Below are 11,315 nucleotides of genomic sequence, written 5' to 3' on the forward strand. Positions count from 1 at the left end.
ATCTTTTATTTTAAGATCTGGGGTACATGTGCAGATCGTGCAGGATTGTTACATAGGTATACACATGCCATGGTGGTTTGCTGCATCCATCCCCCCGTCATCTACATTAGGTATTTCTCCTAATGTTATCCCTCCCCAATCCCCCAACCCCCTGCTATCCCTCTCCTAGCCCTCCCCATCCCCCAGCAGGCTCCGGTGTGTGATGCTCCCCTCCCTGTGTCCATGTGTTCTCATTGTTCAACACCCACTTATGAGTGAGAACATGCAGTGTTTGGTTTCCTGTTCTTGTGTCAGTTTGCTGTGAATAATGGTTTCCAGCTTCATCCATGTACCTGCAAAGGACATGAACTCATCCGTTTTTATGGCTGCATAGTATTCCATGGTGTATGTTTCTCCTTTTCTTTAGAAGTTCATTTTTATTATTCTTGACTTCATGTAATATTTCAATCCAGGCTAACAAAATATGACCCCTTAGAGTCCTTGGGAAAACCCACCAACTAGGTACAGAATATTTTCTGAGTTGTAAGTTAGTTATGTACATGTACTGGAGCGTTATTGAAAATGCTTTGTCTATAAATTCCTAAATAACACTATTAATTTTTACCATATTTGAAAAATAATTTGCTGGGCTGGAGTAAAATTTAGCTCCATCCATCTCTACCTAAAATTTAAACATTAAAATAGTAAAATCTGAATTTAGTTTATTGAACTATTAGAAGGGTCATAAATCACTGTTAGTATCATTTTCTAGACCCTTCCAAATCTGAGAACTGGATCAAAAGCCTACACCTACATTATCCTAAATATATGTCAGGTAACCAGCTTGATTTAGGTCTAAAAGACTGAGACTTATCATGGAGTAACTGAGATTTTGATCTAGAAATGATGTCTATATGCCTTTATGTCATCTCATGTTTTTCCCTAACTTACTACTAACAACACTGCATCAGATGACACAATATATATGAAAGATCTGGGTCAGCAGTCTCATTTCATAAATAAGGAAACATGTATAATTGTTCTTAGTTTTTAGATCCTGTGGTGTTATAATCAACGCACACCCCAAAAACATATATTAAGTATGTCGATTAAAGATTTTTGTTTTAGATAGACTAATTTACCTCTGAATTGACTATATTCTGATTCTGAAAATGGAATTCATCTAATAGGTGAGGTAGATGTTACCCAGACTTCTAAAATATGGCTATTTTGTGTAGCCCACATCTGATTCTCATATATTAAAAAATATATCGTGTCTTACTTTGCTTTCAGAAATTCTTCCTCTAACATGCCAGAAACACCCCACCCCAGGACCTATGCCCTCATTGTCCCCTCAGCCTGGCAGGCTGGAACTCAGATGGTCACAGGGTTAGGGTTAGGGGTTCACAGGGCTCGTCTTTATCCAGCCTTTACTCAGATATCACCTTGGCGAGGCCATCCCTCATACCTCCTCCCTCTCTTCCTTCTCTGATTCATTTTTTCTCCTCAGCACTTTTAACATACAAAGTATTTTACTCATTTATATTGTTTGTCATCAATTCCTTAAGGACAGGGATTTATGTCTGTTCTGTTCGTGGCTGTATCCCCAGTCTAGAATGGTGCTTGTTAATTCTCATGTAAGTACTTAAGAAAAATGTGATAAATGAATAGAAATGAGCATTAAAAAGTACTCACCTGTTCTGTAATTTAAATTTTCTTTCTCCCCCTCAGGCATCTTGGTGTATAGAGCCCACAGAATAATCGAGTCTTGCCAAGAAGCATTCATCTTGCGCCTCTTTCGCCAGAAAAACAAACGTGGTTTTATTAAAGCTTTCACAGACAATGCTGTTGCCTTTGATACTGGTTTTTGTCATGTGGAAAGAGTGATGAGAAATCTTTTTGTGAGGAAGCTGTATCTGTGGCCACGGTAAAGAACATTATGTGACAATCATTATTTGTCACGTACTGATGACATTATTTGTCATCTTTTTTTGAGATCTACTGTAATTTAGTTGCACTTTGATGTAATATAATGTAAAATTCATTGCAATTTTATTTGATAGGACCTAGTCAGGTTTATAACAAACACATCTAGATATAAATATGTATTTACCAAGTTTGTGATTTTTTTTTTTCAGTGGAGAGCAATTTTATAGTTACTTTTCTGCTGGTCCATCAAATCCATCCAAGACAGCCACTTTTTATTCTTTCTTATACTTTTAATGAAACTCCCAGGAATCTAGAGACCCACATATACAACAGCTTTAGGCGTACTGCAGATATATTGGCTAAGAGTACCACTTCTGCTTTGAAAATTACTCATTAGGGAAATAAAGCCCAAAGATTTTTGAAGACGTTATGTTAATTTCTAGGAAAAACATTTTGCAACCTATGCTACCATGTATTTTGGTTATTCTACATGTTATTTTAAGAGTAGTTATAGGCCGGGCGCAGTGGCTCACACCTGTAATCCCAACACTTTGGGAGGCCGAGGTAGGCAGATCACCTGAGGTCAGGAGTTCGAGACAGGCCTGGTCAACATGGTGAAACCCCATCTCTACTTAAAATACAAAAATTAGCCGGGTGTGGTGGCACACACTTATAGTCCCAGCTACTCAGGAGGCTGAGGCAGGAGAATCACTTGAACCCAGGAGGCAGAGATTGCAGTGAGCTGAGATCGCACCATTGCACTCCAGCCTGGGCGACGAGAGCAAAACTTTGTCTCAAAAAAAAAAGGAGTAGTTACAGTATTTTTTCCTTTCTTGATCATACCTTGTTTTAGGAGTCAACAAACGCTTCATGTAAATGGCCAGGTAGTAAATATTTTGGGCTTTGCAGGCCATATAGTCACAATTACTCGATTCTGTTATTCCCAAAAGCAGACTGCTTACATAATGGGTGTGACTGCATTCCAATGAGACTATAAAAGCAGGTACAGGATTTGGCGCAGACCGTAGTTTGCTGACGGTTGCCTTTTTTGAGTAATACAGTGCTTTCATTCATTGACATTCAAAGTTTTTGAAAGCGTTGTTTAGCTTTTCATGTATTTGTTGTTTTGCTTTTCGTGTTTGTAGCATTTGTAAAAACTGTTAAGGGTATTAAACCAAGACAAGAAATATATAGCTGCTGAAACTCTTGAAAATTGTTGAAAAATATTTGTATCTTTAGGTTCCACGTAGCAGTAAACTCGTTTTTAGAACAGCACAAACCTGAAGTTGTAGAAATTCATGTTTCTATGACGCCTGCCATGCTTGCTATACAGACTGCTATTCTGGATATTTTAAATGCGTGTCTAAAGGAACTAAAATGCCATAACCCGTCACTTGAAGTGGAAGACTTATCTTTAGAAAATGCTATTGGAAAACCTTTTGACAAGGTACTCTTTTTCCTTTTAAGCACAGTTTATTATGTTGTAATTTTAAAGAATGCAAGTTATTTTAATATTTGCAATGTTGTTAATGGGAATTTGTTGTTATTTTAGAATTAAATTGGAGGTCATTTAAAACATAGCTTCTTTGGTTTACTGGAAGTAATAATTTATAGTAAAATATGTGGATTGGCATATAAGCATCACTCTTGCAGTTATATAGTAAGTGATTATCGCAAGTATAATCAAGAAGAAAATAAATAACTTTTTTTACTTTGAAATGACACCATTTGGATATCTACAGGTAGAAGAGTTTTACATAAGAATACTTCATAATTGTACATGAATTTATTATCTCTTTTATGGAATAAAAAATAATTTGGATGAATTTTCATTATTGAGGAGTATGAAACTTGCTCTGTCTTAAAATTACATTCTGAATTGAGGAAATGGTAAGACTTCAGTTCCAGGAATTTTTATTCTGATTTTTTGTTATAGATTAATATTGCGGATATATAAATGTCTACTTTTCATTACAGATTAATATTATTACAGATACATAAATGTCTAGTATGGAGTTGGAGATCTAGAAAATGCTGACTTTTTAGAAATTCTTGGCAGCTTTTTTGTCATATTCTGATAGAAAGTTCCTGTCTTTTAAACTCTGAATCAATTTCTGTGTCACTGAAAATAATTCATGGTGGTTATAAAAAAGGAAAAAATTTAACTTCTTATGTCTCTGGTTCTTCAAAAAAGTCAGTTTACTATGAAATTTTGATACATGAAACTAATTTTATATATTCTGTTCCTCTGTGCTTAAAGTTTTTTATAATTTAGCCCATGGTGTTTTTTTTAAATCCTTCACAGTCTTTTAATAGTATGTATATATCCCTAGAAAAATAAACTGTAACCTAATGTGTTACTTTTGGAAATTTATTTGTTATCCCCTGGTTAGTAACAGTCACTGCATTGTTTTAGATACTCTTTTAGTAGCCATATCTGAATATAGATATGGCATGTGTCTTGTTAAAGTATTTAATGTTTCATAGATGATTTTACAAAAGAGGCATGTCGTTATATAGCCCAGTTTGTTCAGGACAGTCCCAGTATCTACCTGTTGTCCTAGAGTGATTATTAAATAGTGTATCATTTCTTTTCCACAAGTGTCCTAGTTTAGACAATAAACTATACAGTCATTCAGGTACTTCTCCTGCTCATTATTAAATTTGTTAGATAAGATTCCATGCAATGGTACTACTTTTATATCAGGCTACAAATATCTGATAAAAAATCAGATATAATTCTGTACTTAAAGTTACAGAATCAGTCTGTGAAGGAAACATACCTATACATAGCTGTGGATGTGTAGGTACCTACATAGCGTGTACATAAAGCTGTCCTTTGTTTTAGACCGCTTTTCAGAATCTTAAAAAATAATCAAACTTAGTCCATTGTTAATTTAACAAATATTTTCCACTTTAGAAAAAAAAAGAAATTTTACACCAACAAATTAAGGTACGTTGTTATTTAATTTGGTAATTGTTATTTCATTTGTACATGAGCATCAAATTAAATTTTTCATTTCTTGGTTATACCTTATTTTAGAGGTCAAAAAACTTGATACTCATGTACAAATGAAAGAACAATGTACCTCAATTTGTTAGTAAACCATCATGCTTGGTTTATGCCCTCTGCTTGGTCCGTTTGGATCCCATATCTTTATCCATCCAGGATAGTCGGAGTCAAACTTGGCAGGAATTGAACATGTCTGAGCTACATGCTTAGACTCTGTTCATACAAACAGATAATTGATTATCTGATGTTTATCAGGTGTTTTCTCTCCTGAGAGGAATGTATATTTCGATAATGATAGATTGACTCTATCTGATCATAGAGATTCTAGCAGTAAGATAGTCTTCTATATTTGAAAATTTAAACATTATTATTAGAATTTTATTAATTGAAATGTTCTAGCCACTTCCTTGAATAATGTTTGGGGTTTTTTATTGTAGTAAAATATATATGACATAAAATTTACCATTTTAGACATTTTTAGATATATAGGAAATAATCCTTTTGAAAGTATGATTTGTATTAAGAACAACTATACTGAACATATTTTAGCAATGTAAAATTTTATTCCTATTTCAGACAATTCGCCATTATCTGGATCCTTTGTGGCACCAGCTTGGAGCCAAGACCAAATCCTTAGTTCAGGATTTGAAGATATTACGAACGTTGCTGCAATATCTCTCTCAGTATGATTGTGTCACATTTCTTAATCTTCTGGAATCTCTGAGAGCAACGGAAAAGGCTTTTGGTCAGAATTCAGGTGGGAGATTAAAATACTAATAATACTCTAAGAGCTGATTTGAATAAAGTGTTAGGTCTTAGGGGGAATCAGGTGTGAAAAGTGCTATATTCAACTATATGTTATACTGAGATTTCAAATTATGTTTTATGTTCATAGCACAAGGATGTAGGTTTTATTGATAGCTAATGTTTCCGCCTACTTAACTTCTGTTCTGTATAATAATAAATATTCATATCCGTTCTGGGCAATTTTATTTCTAGAAAAGACTGTGTGTAGTACAGGCAGTCCTCAACTTAGAAATAGGTTGTGTTCTGGAAGTTTAGTTGTTAAGAACTTAAAATTCATTTTCCTCAAAGCAAAAGCAAGGGTATATGGGGTTTCATCTGTCAAAGACTGAAGAGCAGAAGAGATTTGTAGGGAAATCTGGCCACCATCTTGATTTCCTACCACGATTGTGGCCACTGTCAGTGTTTGACTAGACCAGTGGTTTTCAGAGTGTGGTTCATGGGCCCCTGGAGTCAAGATTTAATACAGTTAATAATTTGTATGCTCCTTTAGGGACATTCCTAAGTGATGAACTACAGAAGCATGACAGTAAAGAATGCATTGGCTGCCAGTACACTTTCCTGGCACTGCATTGGTTCACACTAAGGCACCAGCAATATTACCCAGCATTGCTTTTACACCATCACCGGAAATGTCAACACGGTGAAAAAAGTCAAATAACGTCATAGTATTATCATGAGAAAAGTTTTGACATCACAGACCCCCTGAAAACATCTTGGGGACCCCCAGGAGTTACGGACTACACATAGAAAACCACCACTGCTCTAGCCGAACAGTGACAGAGATCACAGTAGCAGGAGGAGGCATAATTGGTGGGAAAACAGGATGGCAGCCAGTTACATATGTGGGTCATGTGACCATCAGAGACTATTTTAACCATAAATTGAAGGCACTTTTTTTGTTTTCTACTTTTCATATTAGGTTGGCTGTTTCTTGACTCCAGCACCTCGATGTTTATAAATGCTCGAGCAAGGGTTTATCATCTTCCAGATGCCAAAATCAGTAAGAAAGGCAACATATCTGAAAAAATGGAAATTAAAGAAGGGCAAGGTATCTTGTAAAGTCTCTAAATGTGTTTTTTATTTAAGTATTTGGTGTGGAAATGCTTATCAATTTCAGATCTCCTTTGGCCATGTGAAAAGTGTGTTCCTTTATGGTAAATGTATGTATGTTTGTTATATGTAATGTGTAAGGTATGTCAAAAGTATACAGCACAGAAAGTTTCAGAATCTATTGCCCAGGGGTTCCAAATAGCAAATGCCAAATATCGATCAAAAGCATGCTCCATAAAGAACTATATATTGATATCTTTTTAAACTTCTAAGTAATTATTATTTTTGAGCCAGGATGAGGTTGGGGCCTGGTCGCATACACCTATTATCCCAGCACTTTGGGAGGCCGAGGCAGGAGGATTGCTTGAGCCCAGAAGTTCAAGTCCAGCCTGGGCAACAAAGCAAGACTCCATCTCTACAAAAACTTTTTTGAGGCCGGGCATGGTGGATCACGCCTGCAATCTCAGCACTTTGGGAGGCTGAAGTGGGTGCATCACCTGAGGTCAGGAGTTTGAGACCAGCCTGACATGGTGAAACCCGGTCTGTACTAAAAATACAAAAAATTGGCCAGGTGTGGTGGCGGGTGCCTGTAATCCCAGCTATTCAGGAGGCTGAGGCAGGAGAAGCACTTGAACCCAGGAGGTAGAAGTTGCAATGAGCCGAGATCACGCCACTGCACTCCAGCCCGAGCAACAGAGTGACTCTTTGTCTCAAAAAAAAAAAAAAAAAAATTTTTTTTTAAATGAGCACAGTGAGGTGATGTGTACTTATCATCCTAGCTACTTGAGGGGCTAAGGTGGAGGATCCCTTGAGCCCAAGAGTTCAAGGTTGCACCAAGATATGATCACACCACTGCACTCCAGCCCAGGTGACAGAGTAAGACTATGTCTCAAAAATAAAGTCAGAGTGGAATATTTTAATATCCTTTTTAATTGTTAAGCATCATAAATATACTAGAACCAGGCAAATATGGGTTTTATTCCAGCATCTATCTAGTGGTATCATAAATATCACTAGTTTTTTTAAGGCATGGGATAGGGTTTATGCTTGCTTTCTGCCTAGTTTAAAGGTCTGTTTTAAAACTTAATTGAGGCCAGGTGCAGTGGTTCATGCCTGTAATCTCAACACTTTGGGAGGCCAAGGCAGGTGGATCACATGAGTTCAGGAGTTCCAGACCAGCCTGACCAACGTGGTGAACCCTGTCTCTACTAAAAATAGAAAATTAGGCAGGAGTGGGGCACATGCCTATAATCCCAGCTACTTGGGAGGCTGAGGCAGGAGAATCGCTTGAACCCAGGAGGTGGAGTTTGCAGTGAGCCAAGATCGTGCCATTGCCTCCAGCCTAGGCAGCAAAAGTGAAACTTAGTCTCAAAAAATAAACAATGGTTTTTAAAGAAAACTTAATATATTGTTGATGTGTTACTGTTTGAATGCTTATAGAAACAAAAAATTTAATTGTTGTCTACTTTTATCCATGTTCAGGATTATGAAGGCCATGGGGATTTTGGAAATAATAAATACTGTCATTCTGTACCAATGCCTTTATTTTGTAGAGCTGCTTATATATAGTGTCACAGAAACTGCTAACACAGAATGGTCTCTCATTCGTGACATGCATATAACCTTCTACAAAGGCATTTTGAAACCCATATTAATGGTTTCAAGTGTCTTTCATTTTCACCTTAAGTAGATCTTTTACTGGAAAGCAGATTCCATCTAACAGTATAAAGAAAGCTTAAAGAAATGGGCATATGGACTGATGCTCGTGTTATCTGTTGTTTTAAAGCCATTGGAAGACTTTATGGGTAAATATTAGCACACGGAATGAGATATTTTTATTTCTCTGCAGAAACAAAAAAGGAACTGGTCCTAGAAAGCAACCCAAAGTGGGAGGCACTGACTGAAGTACTGAAAGAAATTGAGGCAGAAAATAAGGAGAGTGAAGCTCTTGGTGGTCCAGGTAGGAAAAAAGGAGATGAAAACATTTGCTTTCAAAATCTATCAAATGAGTCCTGATTTAATTAGCTCTTTAACAGTAAATTGCTATTTTATCTATAAAATGTAGGCAAATAAATGGCAAAGGAACACTGAGATCCTAGTGGCAACCTCATTTCTGTTCATTTGATGTAATTTTCTCCAGGTTGAATCATTGTATATTCATGAAAGCAGGTTTTTTCAGTAGTTGGGTTCTTAGGACTTCTATTTAAAGATTGAGTTAATCTCTACACGTATTCGCCGAGCTTTAAATCTGGAATCGCCAAGGAATAAACTAATGGGTCTCCTGTTTTATATCCTCAGCCAAGTATCTTTCCAAAGAAGCCTCAACTCTTCTATCACTTTAGGATGTAATGAGCTGATACAAACTGAAGACATTGTCTAAACTGGCAAAGGAGACTAAGACAATTCACAAAAGAAAAATCCATTTGGAGTTAATTTAGGCACATATAAGATCCTCTGGAAAAGAATATATTAATTTAAAAGAACTTCTTTAAAGCCACCATTATACCACAGTTGTACTTTCGAAAGATTAAATAGTCTGGCTTCAACTTTACTCAAAAGATTTAAGTCATCTTACCAGAGAGGAGAAAGCATTTGATCAATACCTAAGACACTTTTTAAATAGATTGTAGATTGTGGATCTTTAATACCACAGGGTAAGATGTCTTCCCTTCAGGTGAAGGAACATGGGGGCACAGGGAAACTAGGAGGACACGCGAGGTAATAGTAACATAATGTTGTTTTCTGTTTTCAGGTCAAGTACTGATTTGTGCAAGTGATGACCGAACATGTTCCCAGCTGAGAGACTATCTCACTCTTGGAGTGGAGGCCTTCTTATTAAGGCTCTACAGGAAAACATTTGAGAAAGATAGCAAAGCTGAAGAAGTCTGGATGAAATTAAGGAAGGAAGACAGTTCAAAGAGAATTATGAAATCTCACAAAAGACCCAAAGACCCCCAAAACAAAGAACGGGCTTCTACCAAAGAAAGGACCCTCAAAAAGAAAAAACGAAAGTTGACCTTAACTCAAATGGTAGGAAAATCTGAAGAACTGGAAGAGGAAGGAGATGTCGAGGAAGGATATCGTCAAGAAATAAGCAGTAGCCCAGAAAGCTGCCTGGCAGAAATTAAGCATGAAGAATTTGATGTAAATTTGTCATCAGATGCTGTGTATGGAATCCTGAAAGAACCCCTCACTATCATCCATCCACTTCTGGGTTGTAGCGATCCCTATGCTCTGACAAGGGTACTCCATGAAGTGGAGCCAAGATACGTGGTTCTTTATGACGCAGAGTTGACCTTTGTTCGTCAGCTTGAAATTTACAGGGCAAGCAGGCCTGGGAAACCTCTGAGGCAAGTTATAAAGAATCAGAGCTTGCAATTGCACTGTTCTTTAGGATTTTACCCAGAAACTATACCAGTTGCATGTTAGTTTTCTTATCTTTAATATTCATTATGATGCTGGTTATATTTATGAAACCTTACTTTGCTTCCTGATGAATCTGGGAAGTTGGATAGGAAGGATGCCAAGCGTTACAGCAGAACTACAAACCAGGGGACTGCTCGTGTTCTTGTTATGTGCTGCTGTGCGCTCTGTTCTTTATTCTTTGGGCATTGGTTTGAAGTTTATGGGGTGCTGTATCTGAAAAAGTCTAGGAAATGCACAATATCCTAATTTCTACCAAAAGTTAATATAACGGTGACTCGGCTAAGTAATTTTAATCTTCTAAAATGTCTTTCTTATAAATTTTAAGAAACGACTCTAAATTACATCCACATAAAATTGAAGTGTTGGGGGAATTACCGTACCAGGTTTTCTTGAGTTTCAAGAAATACCAGATGAAACATCTACAGAAATATCAGATGAGAAAGTGATGCCTCCCAAAGAAGATAGTGTTCTGGCTTTCCAATTATCTGAGGGGAAATAAACAGCAAAATTAATATCCTGAACTCAGTCTGAACCAAAAACGGAGCCAAAAGAAACCTACCCCTAGCATTTTAACCATCACAGCCTTTCAGAGTAGAGATGAATGGAGGAGCTGGATCAGAAATAATGCAGGGTGAAGAGATTAGATGAGGCTGGTAAAATAATTATAGGCTGGTAAATTTTTTGTACTTTGCTGTTGATCAACTTTGTAGATAGCTTATGTACACCAAGCTTCTTTCTTGCCTGAGAACAGAATAGTGTGATATTTGGGAACAAAATGTCAGAATCAGAAGAGACCTGGGAATTCAACCATTCATTCTATCAATGGGAAACTGAGGCCCAGAAATGGTGACTGACTTGGTCTTGGCCACATGGCACATCCGTGGGAGAGCTGAGCCTCTTGACTTATTACCCAAAGATCTTTTCTCTGTTTACACTTCAAAGAATTATCATCCGGGAAGATAACAGCTAAAAAATAACCAAGGCTCAAAAAGGAAAATAGCTTTGATTGAAGGTGAAGCAAACAGACAGAGGAGGTGCTTAATTCAGCTCTCTTAGCAAAAAGCAAGATGGAAAAGCAGGCCTTTTTTTTTTTTTTTTTTTTTTTTTTTTT

The 11,315-nt window shown here is 36.8% G+C and overlaps 1 protein-coding gene across 1 annotated transcript in view; it reads left to right on the top strand.

Moving 5' to 3' along the window:
* Window positions 1-11,315, top strand: part of ERCC4 (ERCC excision repair 4, endonuclease catalytic subunit) — a 31,439-nt gene that overhangs the window by 5,636 nt on the left and 14,488 nt on the right. Inside the window, exons 3-8 of the mRNA XM_017540001.2 lie at window positions 1,711-1,906; window positions 3,148-3,355; window positions 5,498-5,678; window positions 6,648-6,776; window positions 8,628-8,738; window positions 9,531-10,128. Of these exons, the coding sequence (XP_017395490.1) occupies window positions 1,711-1,906; window positions 3,148-3,355; window positions 5,498-5,678; window positions 6,648-6,776; window positions 8,628-8,738; window positions 9,531-10,128 (1,423 nt within the window). The remainder of the gene's footprint in view (window positions 1-1,710; window positions 1,907-3,147; window positions 3,356-5,497; window positions 5,679-6,647; window positions 6,777-8,627; window positions 8,739-9,530; window positions 10,129-11,315) is intronic.

The sequence above is a fragment of the Cebus imitator genome, unplaced genomic scaffold (genome assembly GCF_001604975.1).
Source record: "Cebus imitator isolate Cc_AM_T3 unplaced genomic scaffold, Cebus_imitator-1.0 Scaffold122, whole genome shotgun sequence".
Taxonomy (NCBI): Eukaryota; Metazoa; Chordata; class Mammalia; order Primates; family Cebidae; genus Cebus; species Cebus imitator.